Genomic DNA, 24,456 nt, shown 5'->3' on the forward strand with positions numbered 1-24,456 from the left:
TGCTAAATCTGAATGCAGTATGTATAAAGTCAACCAGCATGAAATGCACATCACATCTGCCTCTCTGTTATTCTATGCATATAAATAGAGTATTACAATAATATAAGAAAACTTTTAAATGCCTGGATTTGTGCCAGTGTGCCCCTGATACAAATAAGGTCATCAAGGTGTATGTGCTTAGTTATATAACAACAATTTGATTTGAATTGGAAGACGTTTATTATTGTCATACAATAAAATACAAATCTCTTTATAAAAAATGAAAATATAATCATAAAAAATGTTTACTAAAAGTTTAGCACATTTTGGAAGGGGGAGTGACAGTTCACTTTTTTGCAGCTGTTTTTTTGGCTCCGCCCTTAGCCCCGCCTTTCCCCTCGCCCCCTTTCTCTCCAGATTTCTTTCCTTTTCCTTCATCTTCGCCTTCTTTCTTTGCAGATTTTTCACCTTTTTTCTTGCCAGGTTCTTCTTTCTCTTCACCCTTCCCCTCTTTCTCCTCTTTCCCTTTTCCCTTTTTCTTGTCCACTTTCCCAGCCACTGTGGGCACTTCTTTTTTTTCTTCAACTTTTGCCGCTAGAAAAATAAGAGAAGAATCTAATTTAAGATTTACTCATTTTACCACACATTTCATGTTTATTCATTGTACATTTATGTCCATATATTTGACACATGCTGATGGAATACAAATCACCCTGGCAGGTGACAGACTAGCTTTGCATGAATCAATCATGAGGACCCAGGATGAAGTAGTCAAGTTTAGCAGCTACACATCACTATAGTAATAAGCAGTGTAACTCTCATAGCACAGGGAAGAAAGAATGGGGTAAGTTGTCACACTGTCAATAATTCCTCCTAAACTAGTGACAATGTTTCAAAAGTGAACTAGCTACTGTTGGTTGTGTGACAGCCTCCACTGAGTGTACATTTTATTTACTTTTCAACACTAGAAAGGCCTTGACAGGTAATTTTGACCGCTAACTTTCATAAAAAAGAAAAATAGTTCTGCTGGTGAAAATTTGAGTTTAAATTCCAACTGTCAAAATGACCGCCTTGGTAGGCTAGTTCTAGCAGTTAATCAAAGGTGACAATGTAAAAAAAGATGAACAAACTAACATTATCCAGTCAAGTCAACATGTCACTGAATTAAGTTATGTCATCCCGTAATGCCAGGTTTATACACATTTAGATAGCCTTAATGAGTTAATTTATTAATTTGAGGCCTGTTGCCACATGTGTTGTGTTGACTGATCAAAGCCCTGGAGGGTTTTCTTCTCTGAATTTCCAGCTGTTTGGATAGAGAGAAGCTGACATTCACTTTGGCTCATTGCAAATTGGCACAGCATTTGAAATCCTCATTTGAGAGCAGACAAGGAAAGCCCAGTGCAGAAAGGGAAGAAAGACTTGTTTGAAAACTAGTTTGGGAAAAGGACAATCAAGCATTACATCAAGCATCACATTACTTTAAACATACAAATGACTCATCAACAGGTGAAAACGAGTGTTTCTGTTTTCTGCTGTGTGGAACTATTTTCAGCTACTCAAGAAGACTTGGGTTGAATGTGTGACAAAGCAAATAGTGCAGGCCGCATCTCAGGTGAAACTATTTCTCTTTTGCCAGTTATAAATTGTGACTTTGAATTATGCTGGCAGATCAGATGTCACTGATTGAATTTAGTCTGACATTATTATTTGTACTAATGATTTGACATACTTCTTGAGAGACAGGCATTCCCTGCAAAAGTGTCTTTCCTGAAGCCTAGAATCATATCTCAACACCATGGTTTTATTTCTATAGGGGACAGTGAGTGGGCTAGAAGTAGCTGTTCACATTATGATACACTTAAAATGACATCATATAACCATGTACAAAGATTACCATACTTTAAATATGAAGAGACAGTCATATAATGAATACGCTCTAGTCTAATGTGTTGTTTTAAACTCAAGTCTACACTTGTTAACAGCTCCATATTTATTATATTATATTTCTACTGTTCTTTTATAGATTATTTGTATTGGCATGCATTCACCTTATACTTATAATCTTTTCAAAGCTGGCATATGAAACATACATGGCATTTCAGGTTCAGAGGCATGCCATCACAGAAAATACTCATGCAAAGAAAAAACAAGAAGTTGTACAAAAATATTATACTACTCATTATTTGCACAAAACAAAAGTGATCAGTAGATTGAGTCTGCAAGAATCAATTATTGATTGTATAAGACCTAAAGAAAAACAATTCCCTGAACAGGTGAACACACAGATATGGGGGCAGCCATGGCCTACTGGTTAGCGCTTCGGACCTGTAACCGGAGGGTTCCCGGTTCGAACCCCGACCAGTAGGCACGGCTGAAGTGCCCTTGAGCAAGGCACCTAACCCCTTACTGCTTCCGAGCGCCGCTGTTGTTGCAGGCAGCTCACTGCGCCGGGATTAGTGTGTGCTTCACCTCACTGTGCACTGACTGTGTTTCACTAATTCACGGATTGGGATAAATGCAGAGACCAAATTTCCCTCACGGGATCAAAAAAGTATATACTATACTTACTTATATATTGTGAAAAACAAATCATGACTATCAAGCTTTTATGTGGGCATTCTTGATAGGTAGACAATACATAATCCCATGGGGCTCTAAACAGTGAGTAGTTCATCTTTAGTTAGCACTATCCAAAAGATAGTCAGAAATATGACATATGGGCACATGCACAGATGGTGATTTTCTTGCCACCTTGTCAAAGATGGTATTAAGACATTTTGTTTTTCAAATGGCAACAAATAATTCCTTGCCTTTTACATTATCTTGATATCCACACCTAAAAATTCAAACTAATGTTACAGTCAGTGTAACACTCTATAACCAATAGTGTCAGAGGTCTATTGGTCTGTCTGCTGAGGTCCAGTGACACTAGAACTGATATTTTTTTATTATTATTGTTTTGTTTTACCTACATCAAGATTGTGTCATACATTATAACAGGAGAGCTGCTGCAGTGCTCTGATTGAAATTAGAACCTGACAAAAGTGTCCAGGTCATATCTGGGCCACTCATTCCCTGATGAGAAGTGAGGTAGTGTTTCCCATTTCTTGAAGTAGTAGCTAATTGACACTGCCCCCACCCTTTAAGGTCAAATGAGCATTTTTTTCTCTACTTCTCTGGACAAAATTGCCCTAAAGCTTTGAAAGCTGTGGACATTGCCCTAAAGCTGTAATTTCACACACATTATCTTGTGTGGATGTGAAACAGGTGTGAAAAAAAGAGAATGGAAACAGGTCACACAAGCACACCTCAACTGCCACTTCAGATCACTGCCATATTACCACATTCTTTTGAGAAAATGACACAACATTGTTGTGTGGAAATAATCACCTCAGGCCATTACTTGCAATGCACTGCAAACAAAAAGCTATTTCTCTTTTTTTCCCTCTCCTCTTTTCTTCGGACAACTGATCATTTATTTGCTACTGCTACTGTAATATGTGATCTACACACAACATTCCTCACAGCACCATTTCTGAGAACATCCATGACTGAGACAAGATGAGGTCAAATAATCCATTTGTTATTTTATCTCTCCTTGGACTGCCATGTCGTGATCAGTGCTCCCTTTTACGCATTCAGTGATGTCAGCACAGCAGGACTATGTTTTCTACTTGTATGCGTTGCTCTTCCACTGGACTGATCACATCCTGCCCACTCCCTCATTATGCTTATAATGCTGCTCTCCATGCCTGCTTTCTCAAGCATATAGCCTACAAAATAATGAGACTATATATACAGTATGGCTCAACTCTTTTAAATGTGGGGGAGACGGGGAGACAAGCTGACCTGATCTCACCACTGACTGACCAAAATACTATTATTGAAGACTCAGTAGGGTCATGTCAACCCCCACGTATTCTTATCTATTCCCTTTGTCCTACAGTATATGCACTGAGAGTGCACTGTTCACTTGTCACATAATAGCAGTGGTGTGCTGCTGATGTGTGTGTGTGTGTGTGTGTGTGTTTGTGTGTGTGTGTACACTGTGGTGTGTGTGTGTGTGTGTGTGTGTGTGTGTGTGTGTGTGTGTGTGTGTGTGTGTGTGTTTGTGTGTGTGTGTACACTGTGCTGTTTTAGCATAGGAGTACAGGAACACAAACCCAGATAGAGATCTAAAATTGTACTTTGCCCTTAAGACTTTAATGGTAATTCTCAACCACAAGGTCTTTATGTTACAGAAATGTCCATGTGAATACCATATATATATATATATATATATATATTATATACTGTATATATATACACATACATACCAAAACACAAGTGATAATTCAAGCAAACAGCAGCAGAGAAGAGTGCAGAACAGAAGACTGCATGCATAAAGTGTTCTAATAGGCTACATAGGTCTACCTATGAATGTATACGGTATCTATAAAAAGAATTTCACACACTTATTAATAAAATGAAAGCACATTTAATAATGAAAGCACAATGAATAAAATGAAAGCACATTTCTACAAAGTAATGTTAATTAATTACAAATATATGATACAAAATAAGCGAGTGTGTAAATATTCACCCCCCTTAAAGTGACTGACCTAAATCAACAGCAGTCCAGACGATAGGTGCTAATAGTCTCACAATTAGTGAATTTGGAGATCGCCTAAGTGCAGTGAAATGTGTATAGTATAGTAATATAAAGACACCTGCGTCTGGAAGGTCCAGTCACTGGTCAATCAGTATTCCTGGCTATAATTCCACTATGAAGAAAAAAGAACACTCCAAACAACTCAAAGAAAGGTTATTGAAAAGCACAAGTGAGGGGATGGATACAAAACAAATTCAAGTCCACCCATCATTAATGTAAGGAATATGGCAAATATGCAAATCTGTCTAGAGCAGGCCATCACCACAAACTGAGTGACCATTCAAGAATAATAATGGGTGGAGGAGGTCACCAAGGTATCTATGACAACTCTGAAGATAGAAAATATGCATACAACAACGTTTGCCCGAGTTCTTCACCAGTCTAAGCTCTGGGTGAGTGGCAAAGCTCTTATTAAATCTTGAGCAAAGTTCACCCAAAGACTTGTTGAAGACTCCATTGTGAAATGGAAGAAGGTTTGTTGGTCTGAGGAAACCAAAATGGAGCTTTTTTGCCATAAGATTAGATGCTATTTTTTGCCGTACAACAAACACTGCACAACACCAAAAACGCACCATCCCTAATTTGAAGCATGGTGGTGGTAGCATCATGCTGTGGGATACTTCTCGACAGTAGGCCCTGGAAGGCTTGTAAAGGTAAAAGTAATTCAGCAAAATATATGGAATGGATGTGCATCTAGTAAATGCTGAATTGAAGGGGGTGAATATTTATGCATCTCAAATCATCTCTCATTTTGCATTATATATTTTTAATTAATTAACATTACTTTGTAGAATTCTGCTTTCACCTTGACATCAAAGAGGGGATTTATTTTTCTAAATCATTGTAAAAAAGGCCAAATTAAATTGATTTATAAAAGCAGTAAAAGTGGAAATATCCGTGAATACTTTTATAGGCACTGTTAGTGTATAGAATGTAGAATGTATACATCTACAAATAAAACTCTTAAATAGAGCCCAGATACAAACATACCTCATAGATAAAAGCGTTAAAAAGGCATGTTATATGTCATTGTATTCTGAGAGTATGTTCAAAAGCATTTTAGACCTCCTAAAAGCCAATCATGCCATGTGTGGCTTGATCTAAAACTAAAACTACAAAAAACGACAAACTTTTCATCTCTTACAAGACGCACAGCACAATGCCACCTAATGGCAATGCAATGCTACGTTACTGACTAAAAGGCCTCCTAAAGGTGCACTCAGCTATGGCTGAGACCTTACATGTGGGGATTTGTGGCACACAAATGTGAAATGAGACGGTGGAACGATTCCACTACATTCTGGACAGGCTACTTCCAAGCAGAGGTGCATTCACGAGCAGATGTCATTTGCAGAGGAAGATGCCTCCCACGCCTTCGGGAGAGACTACACAGACAGTGTTGTGACAGAGGAGGAGCAGGGGAGAGACAGTCACAGCAGGGAAAGTGCTATCCCATCTCCGCTTGGGCGATGGGATTAGTCATTTCTTCCTCCTCCCTGACCACAGGTAGCTGACTGGCACTTCGAGCCTGTACCTGCTCAGAGACGGTGGCGAGAGCCGTGGCATCGGAGAAGGCAGCTAGAAAGAGAGGAAGAGGAAGTGGAGGAGGAGGAGGAGGAGGAGGAGGAGGAGGAAGAGGTGGAGTATGAGGAAAGGGCAAAGCAAGGGCAGGTGCCAGAAAAAAGGTTGCAGAACACGGAGAGGACAGATTACAGAAGTGGGAAAGACCAGACTACAACTCCTCCATGAAAGATAGTAAGAGTATTTTTGTGCTGTGACTAAAAGAAGATCCTACTCCCTGATGTACACTATAATTACCATTATTACCCATCTCGGCATTCTCATTTAGCTACCTGTCAATAGACATCAGTAGTTCTAACAATATAAGTATCACTTTTGCCCCTACTGGCGCCGACATTTCATATTTTGCAGAGGACTAACTGTAGTTTATGTATTATACCATATAATCATCTCACTGTATTTTGATATCCCCAAGAATCAAATCTATTTTGAACATGGATTGTAAGGGCACTGACATTTCTCATAACTGGAAAAGATTTACATTAATATGAGTGCCAAACAACATGCACAGAAATTTCAGAGAGTGTACACTCAATAAAAATTGCACCCCTAAAAGTGTCACCACAGACATCAAGTGTTACATTAAGATGATAGTATTTTCTTTAGTTTTAAAATTTGTGGAAAATATTTGCACACATAAATAATATTTCCTGTGTGGAGAAAAAACGTCCAAGCCTTAAAGTTTCAACAGTGTAAGAGTAAACCATCTATATCTTTCTCCATCTGCTCAGTTTTAAATGAACCACCACCGGCCTTTCATCACTACAAAATAAATAAAAAACATATTAGTTAGTTGACAGCTAAGTGACACATTATTTGTGGACCCACTGGTCTAGTCAATAGTTCCCATCCCCTTTGTAGGTGTCTGAATTATAATCTAACCGGTACACATGGTACCCCTGAAATTTCAGATGTGTAAAACTGTTCTAGATAAATTGGCACTAAATCATGTTAGAATCAGGCCATGATATTAAAAGGCTGGTGTTCATCATGAAATTTAACTGAATAGCATGATATAATATCACCTAAATCATCTAAATCAACTAATCATCTAAATGAGCTCATTACAATCCCATGTGATCGTCAAATAAAGCAAAGATAACATATCTGCACCAAATGAGACAAGAAAGTAATCTAAGGATTAGGGGTCATTCCACGTCAGTTCAACCAGGGCCCACGCACTTAGGTCTCAAAAAATTCTGAAAAAATTACCAGGTGTACCTATGTTACCCAGGAGACACACTGTAAAATTACTCTTATGTAAGATCAATACTTTCCAAGATACAGCCAGTTTTGCAGGGGGAGGGGGGTGTCGATTTTGTTCGGCCTCTTTTTTTTGTCAACGTTCACAAGCCCACAGCGCAAGAACTAAACCATGTAGGAGGCTCAAATTTTGCAGGCTGGTACAACAGAAAACAAATCCCTTCAGGGTCTGAACAGCAGACCTCACAAGTCTGAAAAATCATTTTGGTTATCATTTTCAGAGCACCCAAACACCTTGTGGGAATATACAAAGATTTTTTTAAATATGTTTTCTTTATTCTCCATGATCCCTTCTTTTTGAAAACACCAATTTCACTTGTCTTATGCAAATCTTTCTTTTTTATTTTCCACCCTGAACATGGGCAAAATGCCCCATTGACATCAATATTATGTTTTATATATAGTCACCACACTGCCACCTGTGGTTGTATAGAGTAACCTGCGGTAGCTCTATACAAAACATATTGATGTCAATGGTTCATTTTGTTCAGGGTGGAAAGTGAAAAAGAAAGATTTGCATAAGACAAGTCAAATTGGTGTTTTTTTTGAAAAGAAAAGATCATGGAGAATAAAAAAAAAATTTAAAAAAAATCTTTAATATATTCCCACAAAGTGTTTTAGTGCTCTGAAAAAATGAAACAAAATGATTTTTTTTTAATTTTGTAAAAAGTCTGCTGTTCAGACCCTGAAGGAATTTATTTTCTGTTTATTGTTTTTTGTGAGAGTGTTTCTACTTATCTCGGTGAGGAAAATAAATCAAGAGCCTATGTTGAGTACAAATATGTCTTCTGAAGGCTTAAACAGAGCCCAGCTAAAAACTCCAATAAAATTTGTATCAACTTTGAGGGACAGCTATGACCATGCAGGATTATCCAGACCAAACGTGACGATTTTGCTACATACTATTCCTATTTATATACCAGCATGCAAAATTTGAGCCTTCTACATGGTTTAGTTCTTGCGCTGTGGGCTTGTGAACTATGACAAAAAAAAGAGGCCGAAGAAAATCGACACCGCCCTCCCCCTGTAAAACTGGCTGTATCTTGGAAAGTATTGATCTTACATAAGAGTAATTTTGCAGTGTGTCTCCTGGGTAACATAGGTACGTACACCTGGTAATTTTTTCAGAATTTTTTGAGACCTAAGTGCGTGGGCCCTGGTTGAATTTACGTGGAATGACCCTTAGACATAATTAGGGATAAATCTCCTCCAAATGATGTTGGATGCTTTCATGAAAGCATGTCTGACTAGCATATGCATTAGGGTCTCGTCATCTGTACAATTACCACTTGCTGAAACAAAATTCTCAAAACACTTTTGGATATTGTTTTGAAATGTCAAACTTTCCACTCAGTCTTGTCAGACTAACATAAATAGAAGAATTTCTGGGAGGATCAGTCACACTGATCAAATTTGTAGTGGAAAGTAAAACCCATTTTTTTTACCAAATTGTACTATTAAAAAGACTCTTGACAAGTATTAAATGCTGACTCTTCAACAAAGTGAGACAACGGAATAGCACTTACTGGCTGGTATCTCTGTGAGCTCGTTGAGTGGAGGAACTGTCTCCAGTGTGTTGCAATAGGACTTCGCTGCTACTCTTTGAGCATGTCGCGCTTCAATCTCTTTTTTCGTGCGGGGAATTCGACATTTGAAGATGCAGCAGAGTGTAATCACTGTTTTTTTAAAAAGGAAGAAATTGCACATGCTTAATATTTTCTATTAGGAACAACTCATCTAAGAATACTGTCAAAAATGTAAGATGCTGACAGAATCTTGTGATACTGTAAGATGTCAGATTTTTGCAGACATTAGCACTTAAATTAGGGATTGTTAAGGAAACATGCAATTATATTACCGATGGCAAGGATGAACATGGAAAAGATTCCCACGACCTGCCATAGCCGTAGACCCCAGAACACAACGGTCTCTGATGTGAGGGGATCTGGTTTTGGAGGAGGATCTGTAGGTAAAAGCTGAGAAAGACAATTGTGTGATGTGTGTGAAGCAACAATAACTAGAACAGAGTTTATTAACAACATGGGTACAACATGCAGCACATTTGTGACTGCTGCCAGCAGTTTGAAACAATGAGGGATCTAAAAAAGTGAGCTCCTCAAATACCTGGGGAAATTTCAGTCTTAATTGTGTTATACAGAATACATCTGCATACAAGGGACAACCCCTAGCTAAAAGCTAAACAATTTAATTGGTCATGTCTGACAGTTGTCAACATGTCAGCAGACACGAAACCAGTATGCCTGATTAAAAGAAAGCATTAAGCTAGCCTCTAGGAAGTTAAATTCATACTGTATGTTGACAAGACAGAGAATTGACATCATGAGTTATAGCATATTAGAATGTCAGTTAGTCTCCAGGCTAAGAGCAAGAACACATGGAAAATGGCATTTCATGTTCACACTAATGTTTTTTATGCCTTTAAGTCAGTTCTTTTATATTATTAATTTGACTGTCACGACACACGACATTTCTTGCAGAGGGAAAGACCACCTGTCTTGAAAAAAAAAGAACAGTCTTTTTCTCCTTTGTACTAATTGCTATCAAGTCTAGAAATAAGGAGGGCTTCTTTTATTTACTCTGCTATGAGAGTTCACTCTTGTTCTTTTTCTAAAAGGATAGTTTTTTGAGAATTGATAGCATTTTCAAAGTACGACCTTGATCTATGATCTATGATCCTTTCATTTTTTTTCCCTTCTGCACTCAACTACACCTAAACTAACTACACTCCTTGAGTTTTTATATTTCATTTACATAAGACAAGTTAATGATGGTGTTATGTCTTGACATGCTATTTGTTTGCCACTTGTATGGACTATGGTCAGGTGAACCACTCACTCAGGGCAGCTTACTGTGTCTTTCCAAAATAGACAGGGTCAGAGTGGGGCCACTTTTCAGCCCGGGAGTTTCAGGCCCAAGACCGGCCCACTTTTTTAGTGGTGGTGGAAATTGGATAAATTTCAGCTCTTACTATCCTGTAGTTTTTATTTTAGGCTAATATTCCACTATTCCACAAGGGTAGGTTGATAAGTTAACAAAAACAGGAAGGAAGAAATAAAGCATTTGAAATGTATCCCACAATTCCACTAAGAGGCATATTGAACTACTGTACTGTTCACATGTTTTTTTTCTGCATGGGTCAGCTATCATGTTGTTGTTTGGTGATTTGCTCCTTTACTACACCCACTTCTGAGCAAACAAGCCATATAGGTTGATCATGTAGCCTACTGCTGTCATAGCCTAGTGTTCTTTCTTCCATAAAATAACTTTAATTCATACGGTTAACTCTATTATCCTTTCTACTTGTCCCTATAGTCATAGTTAATTTCGGGCTCATCATTTTCAGCAGGGGACTGGCTAATCTGCTGCTCAGGCTACTTTTGTTTTTAGGCCTATAGGCTACTGCATACACAGATCAAGCTTGAGTTTTGTTATCAATATATCTCTCAATATTGCATAATATTTGCAAAGTCTATGAATAGCCATATTGGATGATACCAAAATGCTAATATTTTAATTCATTAAGTGTGCTTGCAAAGCAGCACACTTATTGTTCTTCTTAAGTTTTCTTATTAATATTATTATTATTCCCGTCTCCCTAATTTTTTTCCAGCTCCTGTGCCTAGGCCCTTTGAGACAGAGACACCGTTTCAACTTTAAAACGTCCGGGCAGTACCGGTGTAACTTGCTCGAGAAGATGACGTCAAGTGGGCGTGTCGTTCGTCCGCCATATTGGATTGAATAGAAAGCGAAACTAAATTTTCACAGGTCACAAATTTGGTCCGAACGCCACGAAACTTGACGTATATCATCATTGGACCAAGCCTCACAAAAGTTACTAGAAGGATTTTGATTTTCGAAAGTGTTTGCCCGTCACAGCCAAACGAAATCGGCGGCGAAGCTCCGAAACAGGAAGTCGTCCATATCACAGGAACACTGTCACATATCGATACCAAATTTTGTATATGAACTGGGGACTCCAGTGTGAGGGTGCATAAGCTAAAAAAAAAAAGAAATATTCCAAAAGTTTCCTTCATTTCGCAAACCACCCACCCGTATTTAGTATCTCTTACCATTCACCTTTCTCCGTCTATCACAATTCGTTTCAAGAATGCCCAATATCTCCGTATAGCCACAATGTCTCCAGGCAACCTTGCCCATTCATAAGATCCTACTCTGCCATGGGATAGTATGGATTTACGAACTGATATAGTAAAGAGACCAGTAACTATATATAGCTTACATAATTATGAGTTATTTTCACATTGACGGTATTCAAATTAAATGTTTCATTATTGTTAAATATCATGATGGGAGAGTATTATTAAAAATGTTAAAAGTATGCAAATTCATATGTTTACGGGAAATTAGGTTTTACTGGGTTGTTTTGTTGTAAAGACATGCAAGGCATTCTGGGCCGTAATGAACAGTGGTCGGCAGCACTCCATAGGCTCACGATTAATATGAATAGGTGTTTCTGTAAACCTAGGGACAATAAACAGCTATCTCTGTTACAAAAACGAGCTGGTAATCGCTCATTGAAGAGGGAACTATGATAAAAAGATTGTTATCCTAAAAGCATGGTGTTGACAAAAGAATAAGCAGGAAATGCCACGTTAATCTTAAATAGCCTACTGAACGCTAGGTGGAAACGTTGTATTACATTTCACTAAATGCAGTGGAATTAGTATGAGCTTCACAAGGAAGGAAGGTGCAAATATTATGTAATTTATCATGGGAAATTATTGGAAATGTTATTTCTTGTTTATTCTAATTGCAAACCACACACATCCATTCGTAATCACACGTACACATTTAATACAGGAAGACTGTCATTTCGTTTATTTGATGTTGCTTAGCAACAGGGACAGACTTCAGAGCAAAGATTTTAGAACAGAGCTTCAGAGAGACACGTTTTGAGTTCGTGGCCAAGTACCTAAAATATCGGTTTCCATGTGTATGTGCTGGATGGTGTGCTTCCTTTATGAAAGTAAGTGTTTTATACAGTTAACGTTACAGACACAATGAGTCATGTTGTAGTGGTCCACATAAATGTGCCCCTTCTGTTATTAGAATGCTAAGCGGAGATTTTAACATCATTCATTTCTTGTGTGGCTAGAAGCTAGATAGCTAGGTCACAGGGAGGAGATGTTGCTGTAACGTTAAGAGATTTATGTTGCTTAGCGTAATGCCATGGTCATTTGATATGAGATGCTTGTACTCGTAACTTCGTCACTCGTAACTTTAGGACTCCTATTTTTTTTTACTAAGAGTAATTCAGGAAGCATTTTAGCCCTAAAAGTAGCTTGAGTCTGTGACAGCTTCACGAGGGACTCCTAATAAGACCAATTCACAAACAATGTTTTGTGGTGCCATTTCACGTCAGCGATGTTTTGAAATGCGTCTAACAATCACTTAGGAACAATTTTGCATTGTAGGCATAACTAAGGGATGCAGTAACACCACCAACAACAACCAAAACTAGCCTACTCATTGTTTACATGTACATTAAATGTAACGTTTCATTGTGAATCAAATTAAAAGATTCTCCTCTTTGCAAAAGTTGGCATAGGCATATGGTGACAGATTAATTTATTAATGTTGCTGCGTGAATCACGGTAAGCGTGAATGAAGTGGCCACTTCTTAATGGGACTCACTGTATGGAAGTAGGCTAAGTAAAATAGTGATGTTTAAAATAAGATAAAGTTAGGATATGCCCTCTTGACAACGGAAGAGATAACTGGTCTTTGGCCATAGCAACCATCCATTTAGAACGACTGGCCTTCATAGCAACCAAGGATCTTAGCTGTGATTCATGTAGCTACAGTATGCATGCAATGTGATGCAAAGTATAGAAAGGTGATGAAATATACAGAGACAGGTATACAGTTGATTTACAGAAGGTGGTTTAGAGTAATATGAATTAAATATAAATATGTGCAGTGTATTAACAGTTATCTCATACAATAAGTAGAATAATGTATGTATTAGTAACATTATAATAGTAGAAATAATAATATAGATATGTGCAGTGTATTAACAGAATATAATAAAACAGAATAAATATGGATATTCAATATGACAAATATATAACAGATATGTACATAACATACAGATATGTGCAGTGTGGAAACAGTGTCATTGTAGTACAGAAACAACATTATAAGAGTAGTAAGAATAAGTTTATGTGCAGGATGAATAGTATAAAGATCAGTAGAATAACTATGTATAAATGTAATTACAGTAGGCCTATGTACATTTGTAAATAAATAGAAAACTATGGGTGAGAGGGATAAATTAATTTTTTTAATCGTAAAAGTAAATTGCATTCAATTAAATTGCAATTAAAAATCTTTCCAGTAGGCTTTAATGTCACGCAAAAAGTACAACCAAAGCTGAGCTTGATCAACTAGAACGTCCAGAACTTGAGTGTAGTTTTTTGCTGGGTCCCAGGCCATGTTGGTCTGAGGGGAAATGAGAAAGCGGACAGTGCTGCTAAGCAAGCCCTCAATGAAGAAGTCACAGAATGTCAAATCCCTGCCCCAGACCTTAAACCTATACTGAACTCTTACATCTCAGATAAGTGGCAATCTGAATGGGATTAATGTACCAACAATAAGCAAGGAATGTGAATATTGGCACATTTTCATGATCCACTGGGTCGTTATGGGCCACACAAAATACGGTGTTGCTAAAATTACTCCTATTGTGGCTATTAGAGACATGCGTTCATGAGTATCCAGCTACATTCAATGAGTTAAGTAAAATACATTCACACACAAAAAAAAACCCATCACTAATGTTGTGGACATTCCTTTATTCTGAGATACATCAATAGGCTCTCAAAACAATCCTAAACAGACATAAGGTCTTTATAGAGCAAATCCATTTAGATTATTTGTCAAATAAACCAGTAAAACAGAATTAGGGGATGGAATATATAACATTCACACTATAGCTCATATTTCTAAAATAAATCAGTGAAAAAATATCCTGACAAACAAGCAGCATTTTAATGCCTTAGTCATATTTCATAATTTCACATTTTTCTCTAGGTTACCTGATAGCCCAGTTTGAGAGGTGCAAGACGCGTGACATTATTTATTTTTGCAGCCAATCACTGCTGTTGTTTTATTTTATTGATTTGATTTTAGTCATAGAAGCTAAATTCGAAGGCAGGCCACAGGTAAAAGCCAACGAAACGCATTCACCCCGCAAGGCAATAGTTGAATAGAGCTTTTGAGGTATTGCCACTGCTCCAACACTGAAAGGCACTGTTAGAATGCTTGGATCAAGCCAGGTTCAGCATAAGCGATGTCACTGTCTGCTCACGTTGGTGACCGGACCAGGGCAAGCACACTTTCGCAGTTCCCGCCGGAAATGCAGTCTAGTTTAATATGTTACTTGAGAATAGGTTGACAACGCTACAACGTCCAGTAGGTTATTAGCCCAATTACGCCGTTAATCATGGCTATCTCTCTTTACCAGTTGCCACTTATGTCTGTCCTCTTCAAAAAAAATTGGAAGCATGGCACATTTGGCAGCATTTCCCTCCAATACTTTTCGTCTTTTTTAACCGGCCTTTTCAGTATGAAGGTATATTGGGTGCAAAAGTGGCGAGCACATTTAACTGCAGATTTTGCATGTGCACACTAAAGTCATAAATGTGTAACAGTAAAGTTGAAGTTCATATTTTTGTATATCTTGTTAACACAAAATAGGGGCTACGGGTTCACAAATCCTTTTTACAGGTACACAAATCCTATCCTGTGAGTCACAACTTTCAAAGAGTCACGCTTTTCGACACTTTTTGCTCCAATGGTTGCAGCGCGGTTGGTGCGAAAACACATTTGCACATCCGTGTTTCATAATCTGAGAACATGCACAACATTAAGATTGCATTTGTAAACCCAAATGTGAACTAATGCATCCGAAGTTGTGCACCTGTGAAATAATTTCTCATTAATACAATTCTACAGATCGCTTTGATTTTTCTTGCACGACTACAAGTCAATTGATACAAGTGCTCGAATCTGCTTCTACAGTGTGATACTTTTTGCTCCTGGCTAGGTGATATAATAGGAGCAAAACGATTTGTATGTGTGCACGTCGAGCGAATCGATCGAGAAAACAAGGCGGCCGGATCTGGATCGCGCTCAGACTACCATTGCCTGCTCATAAAGTAAGTAACCTCAGCATGTTTCCTTATCAATGAAGGACACACGATTTATAGTTTTTCTTTGCACAAAGCGAGGAAAAAAATGTTGCGGTGTTAAGTTTTACGACCTTATTATTCATAATGTCTGCACAGCAAACAATTGCTAACTTGCCTAGCACTATCCAATAGTCTTCGTGCAAGATACAAGTCAGCTGTTCGAAAATTGCAGAACGATTGTGTCAGATTGTGTGTCCTAACGATTTTGGACGGGCAGTGTTATATTTCTGTACTTCTAAACTAGTTATTTATCTAGCGATAGCTAGCTTGATCTGGCACTGGAGGATTTAGCAAGCAGGTAAACTAAGCTAAACATAGCTGTCATGATAATGTAAACCAACAAACAAGATAACTTTCTTCATATTATTATCATGTTACTTACCTTATGAGCAGGCAATGGTAGTCTGAGCGCGATCCAGATCCGGCCGCCTTGTTTTCTCGATCGATTAAACTCGACGCACACATACAAATCGTTTTGCTCCTATTATATCACCTAGCCAGGAGCAAAAGTATCGTCACTCATAGAAGCAGATTTGAGCACTTATCAATTGACTTGTAGTCGTGCAAGAAAATCAAAGCGATCTGTAGAATTTTATTAATGAGAAATTATTTCACAGATGCACAACTTCGGATGCATTAGTTCACATTTGGGTTTACAAATGCACAAATGTTGTGCATGTTCTCAGATTATGAAACACGGATGTGCAAATGTGTTTCCGCACCAACTGCGCTTCTGCAACGATTGAGCAAAGTGTCAAGTCGTTGACTCTTGAAAGTTGTGACTCACAGGATAGGATTTGTGTACCTGTAAAAAGGATTTGTGAACCCGTAGCCCCTATTTTGTGTTAACAAGATATAAAAAAAAATATATACAACTTCAACTTTACTGTTACACATTTATGACTTTAGTGTGCACATGCAAAATCTGCAGTTAAATGTGCTCGCCACTTTTGCACCCAATATAACCTTCATATTTCAGTCCCTCATGGCCATCCTCCCTGACGCTTATCACTACGGTAGGGCCGGCCCGGCTGGTATCTGAGAAAACTTTTTAGGAAAGACGGGCTATGGACCCAACCAATTAACTCTTCTTGGGAGGGGAGAACAACGCATGCAGAGGCTGCGGTGTTAGGCATAGAATGCGAACGTGTGTAGCCAACTTTTTAAAAGAAGATAGATTAATGCCAATATTTTTCCCTCGACCGGCCCAAAAGTGAAGCGGCCCACCGGGAATTCTCCCGATTACCCACTCCGGCCTTAAAATAGGGCAGCTGTTCAGAGCTGCATTTTCAGTTTCTAATGCTGGGGGGTTAAAGACAGTAAGTGGACTTTGCAGCTCTTTAGTAACTTTGGCACTTTGGTTGAGAAAAGCCTTCAAGAGTTTGAGCCGCCTTATCTCAATGGTATCGAATTGTGTAAACTATACAGAAAAAAAAGCCATCTGCTGGTTTTCCTGTTACAGTGTTACAATTACTTCTTATGTTGTATATTTTCCCAATCCTTTCCTCTCTACCTTGGTAAAAAGATATGGAGCTTTTCTAACAAGATGTCTGACAGCCTCCATAGGCCAAAACCATAGACAGTAGGCCTACAAGAAATGGACACAGCCACCCCATAGGACTTCAATAAAGACAAGTGAAGCCAATTTGAATTTGAATTTGATAGGCCGAGATAAATGTCCCCTCTCCCCACTGCCTTTCGGCGACTGGCAGCAGCAAACCGATCAGATGAGCCCGAGATGATGATCAAGTTTATCGTTGCCTACGATAGGCCTAGTGAAACTTCCCTTCACCAAGTTCAGTCCGAAATAATTATTCACCAGAAAAATAGTTTGAACGTAAACCCGACGTACAGGAATGGCATTTGCGCCAAATTTATAGGAGTCATTGCAGATGAAAAGACGTCTTAAAATTGCGAACAATGCATACAAGGCCTTCCCGAACGACAGAGATACAGATATCGCAGATATCGAAAAGGAGTGTGTCATTGACCGCAGTTACATGCAGGGAGTAACCCAGTTTTCAACAGCAATATTCGTTTTGCGCGCGAGTTGTGTAAACTCATTCTGATGGCATCAATCAATTTAATCCGGTGGCGCAAACCAAATATCGCTGCTACATTTAAAGCCCGAATATTCCCTCCATGTATAACTGTGGTCATTGTGTACAGTGAATTGAATGGACACATTTAGATCGAGCATGGTAAGTCATTGCAATAGCCTATAATAATAGGCCTACCATTTCGTTACTGCATTAACCATAGTCAGACTGGCTACTGACTCAAACAAAGTCTCAATCCTTATTCTTCTGGATTTGAGTGCGGCATTTGACACCATTGATCATAGCATCCTAATTCACCTTCCTTAAGTGGGTGGGTCTCTGATAATGCTCTAAACTGGTTTCAAACCCACATTACTGGCAGAGATTTTTATATTAGTCTAGGAGATCATGTATCTGAAAAACATGACTTGCCTTTTGGTGTGGCCCAGGGAGCTGCCTTGGTCCCCTACTATTTTCCCCTATATATGCTTCCATTGGGAAACGTCATAAGTCAGCATAATGTAAACTTCCACAGCTACGCAGATGATACCCAATTGTATATTTCTGTGGAGCCAACTAACCCAGATGGCCTTTGCTCCCTCACTGCATGCCTAACCTCCATTAATCAGTGGATGAGCAAAAACATTTTTGAAACTAAATGATGACAAAACAGAGGTACTTTTGGTTGGACCAAGACTAAAGAGAGATACTGTTCTTAGTAATCTGGGGAACTTGGCGCACCAGGTCAAACCAAAAGTAACAAGCCTCGGTGTCATCTTAGATGCAGAGTTAAGTTTTAAGCCCCATATCAGTAAAGTTACTCAGACAGCCTATTTCCACCTGAGAAACATTGCCAAAAGTCTGCCCTTTTTTAACTCAACAAGATGCAGAAAAACTAATTCACGCCTTTATCACTAGCAGGTTAGACTACTGCAATGCACTTTTCACTGGTCTTCCCAAAAACATCTAAAGAAATTGGCACTCATACAGAACTCTCATGGCTAGACTTTTAACTAAGACTAAGAAGAGAGAACACATCACCCCTGTGTTGGCTGAACTGCACTGGCTCCCTATTTCCTATAGAATTGATTTTAAGGTTATGTTAATTACTTACAAAGCTCTGAATGGCATAGCACCTTCATGTATCTCTGAGCTTTTAATATCTTATCAACCACAAAGGAAACTTAGATCATCCAATTCTAATCTTTTAATCATAAACGGCCCCTAGCAATGAAGAAAAGTGATTGATAATGACTGGCTGACTATTATTGTGTTACATGCTTCAAATGTAAAGCACTTTGAGCTGCATTCTGTATATGAAAGGTGCTATACAAATAAAGCTTATTATTATTATTATTATTATTATATAGTGATGTTCTTATTGAAAATTTAAAAATACTAAAATTAAAAGTAAATTGCATTGTGGGGCTGTCAAATGATTATTGCAATCATCATTGCAAAATCACATAAAAATCCCCCAGGCTACTTGGAACATCTCTTTAAATTGTGCTCAAATACATTTCTATAGAAGATGCTAGCATGGCGAGCTGGTTTAGCCAAGGCCTAAAGCTCATGAAGGATAGTATGTAAGACATTGAGCCATGAGATGTGCAGTTTGAAGCCCTTAAAAGACGTGCACTGTTAATTTACTCACTGTTATTTTTATTTAATTCATCTTGAGATGTTTTACGTTTAAATTTCAGCTCAGTGAAGCACTTAAAGCACCAACACTTCATTAAGTTACTTTGTTTGTAGAATTGTAAATCATAAGTCATAGGACAGCCTATATAGGACAGTTACTAAGGAAGAAAAGTGAACCTGCTGCGGTGTTAAATGTGATGTGGTTGAAAATTTGGGTGCACCTAACTTTTGTGCTGGAGCACCGAAGAAAAAAAATTTAGGCGCACCAGTGCAACCAGTGCAAAAAGTTAGTCTGGAGCCCTGTTATGACATCATTTTAGCATTAGTTTTAGCAAGGTTTATTACAGAGCCGTAAAAGTGATATGTAAGGGATAATGTATTGTCCGCCGGTAATTATCAGAAAATAAGTCCCGACAGGGAGAACAGAACCCCGACGCGCAGCTTATTACACGGCTACTTGCCAAAACGAGAAAAGAAACCTAACACAATGGGTCTTTAAAATTATTTTGCTACCGTTACGTGTCTTCTGCTGACAAAATAAATAGTTCGCCACACAGATAGAACTTCACAGTTTCAGGTGTTGCGTGGCAACGTACTAGCTTACTTTCCCTTTCAATGAAATTCCATTGCAATAAGCGAACAGACGTCTTGTGGAGGGATATGAAAGACGTTAATCAACCCGTTGCCATTGACAGCGGTGATTATATACTTTGCCGGTGATGTATGTAGATTTAACATAGGCCCGAACGTTGGGAAGGCCCATTCATGTGAATGGAACTTTCTGCAGCACTCTGAAGAGCCGTGTAATAAACAAGATTATGACGCCAGTCGCACAATGTTGTATTTCTCTGAAAATATAAATGGTTCATATAAACGCTTAAAACGCCTCAAAGTTAGGCTAGCCTATTTACTGTCATAGTGACGCTAAAATGATTGGTGGTCAATGGAATGTCAACACCAGGTGAATCCTTATTAGCCTCAGAGCCTCCCATATATATGCTTTCCGAACGTTCGCTTACACCCTTGGGCCTTGGACACAACATATGCAACCTGTCTGTTGAACAAAAGTTAATCATAGTGTAGATGTTCACTGTTTTGCTGAAGGAGAGAAAAAAAATAATAATAATAATAATCTCTTTTGCAATGTCACACACACCTTAGATCAGATTAGCTGGTATATGTGTGAAACACATGGATAGCTACATGATGCTATGTGTTAGCATAACATTGGCAACTAGATGATTCTAATATGTTAACACTTCTCAAAAGCACATTCCTAACAAAAAAGGTTTGTAAAACAAACATTGACATAGCAACTTTGGGTTGTGTTTGAACATGTTTTGAAACTGAACATTGCACTCCAATACAGGTTCCTGACTTCCTATATCCTGTTTTCTGGGTGTGCTATATTGCTAATATGAACCATCAGCCAGGAGGCAAAACTAATGAGTGGAATAAATCTTTTGTAATCTACAAGCTCCAAAATACGATATATGGTCCCAAATGCTTAAAACTTTATTAGAAACTAAAACTACCTGATAAATAATTGAACTCATTTCTTGCATTATTTTATTCCAATATTGCGTAACTTTTCCCTCCATTCACCGTTTTGTGGAAGGTGTAAGATAAATGCTAGCCACCCATCTGTTGTTGATTTAGAATCTTTTTATGTCTGTTGTTGAGAAGCCAAGGTTCCCACTGAGCTGATGAGCCACACCTGTGGTCGGAGCCCTATAATCCTGTCAGCACAGGTGTGTGCATGAAATTAGTCCATTTACATCTCAAGGTCCCTGCTAAGACACTTCAAAGACACCTGGTGTGAAACCTACTTGCTCAGAGTCCTATCTACAGCTTTTTAGAGTGAGCATTTCTCCAGTATACACTGGAAGTTATTGGAATCAGTGGGTAGCCTCAGGCAGCAATGTTGGTTATTGAGTTTTACAATTTTATGATTTATGTGATTATGTAAGCATAAAGAACTGGCTCATTTGTTCTTTCTTTTGTTTAATAATGTCATGCACACAAGACCGCATTAATGATCATATTGTTTAGTAACAACAGGATTACCTTTAAGTGTCCATACTTACTCTCCTATACTCATATCAGCTCTCAGCCTGTGCATGTACAACATACAGAATGCTATGGTACACACACACACATACACACACAAATATACAGATACACACATGAGGCATTGAAGCAAACCATCCCAAATGCTGGTTTGGTGAATGTCTGGGTCTAACCATGCTACTCTGTGTTCATAGCACATGCACCAATTCTGCTCAGCCACCTGCCCTTTATGAGCAATTAGCACGGCACAGCGCCTCAATATACCCTCCCACCCCTTACAAACTCGCCTGCCGATGTCATCCTAACCACTGTCACCAGCACATCCACGCGCTATTGCTGAGCCTGTGTGTAGAGTTGCGAGTAAAACCAGGCGTTCTCCTACCTCTGGGTCGGGCACTTGGGAAGCCACATCAAGTATGTAATGGGAGAGCAACACAGCCACGGCGGCCGACAGCAACAGCACCGGGGGAGGGCACGTAGGCCGATCTGCCGCCATTCTTCCCCTTCCTCACGTTCCCTCCCTTCCTCTCTCTCTCTCCCTCTCTCTCTCTTTCTCGGTCCTTCCTTCAGAATCTCCTGTCCCCACCCTGCCCCCCACTCTTGCGCACTACGACCAGCAGGGCTAACAATTGGTCCAGGTGATTGATGGCCCGGAACAGCTCTCTCACACACGCTTTACTGGCCTCATACTCTCTGTCTGCCTCAGCCCCTGCCTCATCTCCTCTCCCCACCACACAGCACTCCCTCTCTGCAGTGCACAGGCAGAAGCCAGCCCATCGGTTAGGGGCCATTAATTAATTAAGGGGCCGGTGTCGCTTACAGCCCAGCCTGCCAGGAATACTACCAGCAACAACATGGAGGGGGAGGGAACACCTCACTACAAATGCTCCTCTGGTACAGAGAGCAAAAACGATTGGTTCCCTTTGGGGATTACACACCGAATGGGAATATTGCTGACTGGGCTTGTGAATCCTGATAGAAGAGGTGTAGAAAAAGAGTACGATGATCCCACATATAGCCGGAGAGTTACATTGACATACTCCAGGCTGTTTTCTTGTGTGTTTTTATATAATATAAACTTATATAATAATAAACTTGATACTACATACTTGGTATAAGTCGTGATGAATTCACTATGAACAACTCTGTCGACTCTCTATTCTTTGCAATAACACAAACAATTCTAATGTGGCCTTCAGCTTTGATTGGTGTGCAGTTTTGACGGCAGATGTTGCACTTTCCAAATATTAAAAATAAAAAAAATGTGAAATGATGTAAAAATCCCCCAAAACCTTCCATAACAAAGTCCACACCACCCACAGTGGTCTGCCTAAAACCTTCTCAACTTGCTCTTATAGTGTCAAGGTCTCAGTAGCTGTCTATACAACAGTTAGGTCTCTCCCCACTGCCGGACAGACACTGAAATGCTGTCTGCTTCAGTGCTTTGTGATGGTGAGAGGAATTATCTAATTTGGGTGTCCCAGAAATAATTAGTTTGAAATCAAAGGGGACAGGACATGGACAGAATAAGAATGTTGAAAGAATACTCCTGAACAGTTTTATAAATTTGTTCTTTTTAATGTAAATTTAGTTTTAATGTTTGACTATTTCACTCTTTTCAATAGATGATGTCAGCACTGCAAGGGTATAGGTATTGTTCACCCTTTCAACAAGAAACAGCAGGATCCATCCCAATACTGTATACAGTGGAACTTTGTGCAAAGGAGAGGCAGTAGCAATGGGAAATGGCTCTTCCCAAAATTCTATAAAACTCAGTTTTCATCACTGGCCTTTTCAATCATGTAGGGCAACTGCCTTTTTACCCAGAAGGAGGTGCGGCCAGTGCCATGGTGACACGGTAGCACATAATTTGTCTTGTCACGAGTGAAAACATGCATCTGACGAGGTGAATTGCAGTTATGCAATTGCGCTGGAAACAGTTTCTGAAGTAATGCTACTTGACAGCATTGGCAATCTATTGAACATGCTTCTTTTCTCTCTCTTTCTCTTTTTTGCTTTAGTCCTCCAGGAGTACTCCAAGAACAAATGACATTTTCTATCTTGGTGGGGCATTCTATCACTCCGTTCCCAGACAAATCAATATCTCAAGAGTAACAGTTTCTTTGAGTCACATTGGTAAATTTCTGGGTCACTGGTTTGTCTAGAATTTGCTTCAGTCTAGAGTGTTTTCTATCACATATTTTCCTCTACTGGAACACAGACACTGCACTGCCTTTTCCAGACAGTGGTACAGTTCAGTTTAAACAACCTACACTAAGATTATGAAAGGCTTGGGTTACCTAACAGATATAGTGTGTATGTGCTATGTGGGTGGGCATTATTATCAGGAATAGGCAGTAGGCCTATTTCTGAAACGTATTTAAAACACATATTTCAAATACAAAAATACAGAATTTTGTCATTTGTATTTTATTGGATTGAAGAAAATTTGACTTTGTACCAAAATACTTTATTGACGTGTATTTTTGTAATAAATAAATAAATACTTTCCATTGCATAAAAGCTAAAATGATGCATGCAGCCTCTGATTGGTGGTGACTTATGCCACTGTACAATTTTGATCCGACTTTAGCTCAGAATCAGACGGATCCAACAACGACGCACACGATAATCAATGTTTCAGATCCGGTCCAATCCGATTGGATAGCTGTCAGAACTGTTTTACAGTGTGAGCAGTCAAACGGCCTACACTGTGACCACATCAATCGTGATCCGAGTGAAATAAATTACCATGTTGTGTGCGCTACAGAAAAAAGTGCACCGTTTCTGCCTGGCTTAAGTGGAACTTGCTCTTTGAAACAGTGTATCCTAATCAAGCACCCTATTGTGAGATTTAACACAATCACCCCATCTCTGTTCCAGTAGAGCATTTACTTTCCCTTGCTGGATTGATCAACAGGCCTCATCAACATCAAAAATGTGGTTGTGCTCCAAGCGAAAGCTAAAGAGCTTTAGCTAAAAGCTGAAGCCTCAA

The 24,456-nt window shown here is 38.9% G+C and overlaps 1 protein-coding gene and 1 long non-coding RNA gene across 3 annotated transcripts; one reads left to right on the forward strand and one right to left on the reverse strand.

Annotated features, from left to right (window-relative positions):
• Positions 1 to 325: 325 nt before the first annotated feature.
• Positions 326 to 22,279, reverse strand: tmie (transmembrane inner ear). Of its 2 annotated transcripts, none has more exons than XM_048240733.1 (4): positions 21,844 to 22,279; positions 9,336 to 9,453; positions 9,004 to 9,153; positions 326 to 573 (listed from the first exon to the last, which is right to left on the reverse strand). In XM_048240733.1, the coding sequence occupies exons 1-4, from the start codon at positions 21,955 to 21,957 to the stop codon at positions 326 to 328; spliced, it is 630 nt and encodes a 209-aa protein (XP_048096690.1). In that variant the 5' UTR covers positions 21,958 to 22,279. The 2 variants fall into 2 exon arrangements, with proteins under 2 accessions (XP_048096690.1, XP_048096699.1); XM_048240742.1 differs by lacking the exon at positions 326 to 573 and adding an exon at positions 5,556 to 6,211 and having other exon boundaries at positions 21,844 to 22,273.
• LOC125293125 lies at positions 12,459 to 23,891 on the forward strand. Its single transcript, XR_007193330.1, has 3 exons — positions 12,459 to 12,485; positions 23,087 to 23,367; positions 23,483 to 23,891. It is a non-coding gene; the product is annotated as an uncharacterized LOC125293125 (long non-coding RNA).
• Positions 23,892 to 24,456: the final 565 nt, after the last annotated feature.

Source organism: Alosa alosa, chromosome 1, assembly GCF_017589495.1.
Source record: "Alosa alosa isolate M-15738 ecotype Scorff River chromosome 1, AALO_Geno_1.1, whole genome shotgun sequence".
NCBI lineage: Eukaryota > Metazoa > Chordata > Actinopteri > Clupeiformes > Clupeidae > Alosa > Alosa alosa.

Bases quoted from the DNA above. Each gene is read 5' to 3' on its own strand.
- tmie (XM_048240733.1), bottom strand. From the start codon at position 21,957: ATGGCGGCAGATCGGCCTACGTGCCCTCCCCCGGTGCTGTTGCTGTCG. The intron at 9,454-21,843 runs GTAGGAGAACGC...TGTCTTTCTCAG, and splicing joins CCCAAGTGCCCGACCCAGAG to CTTTTACCTACAGATCCTCC. The intron at 9,154-9,335 runs GTAATATAATTG...TTAAAAAAACAG, and splicing joins CATGTTCATCCTTGCCATCG to TGATTACACTCTGCTGCATC.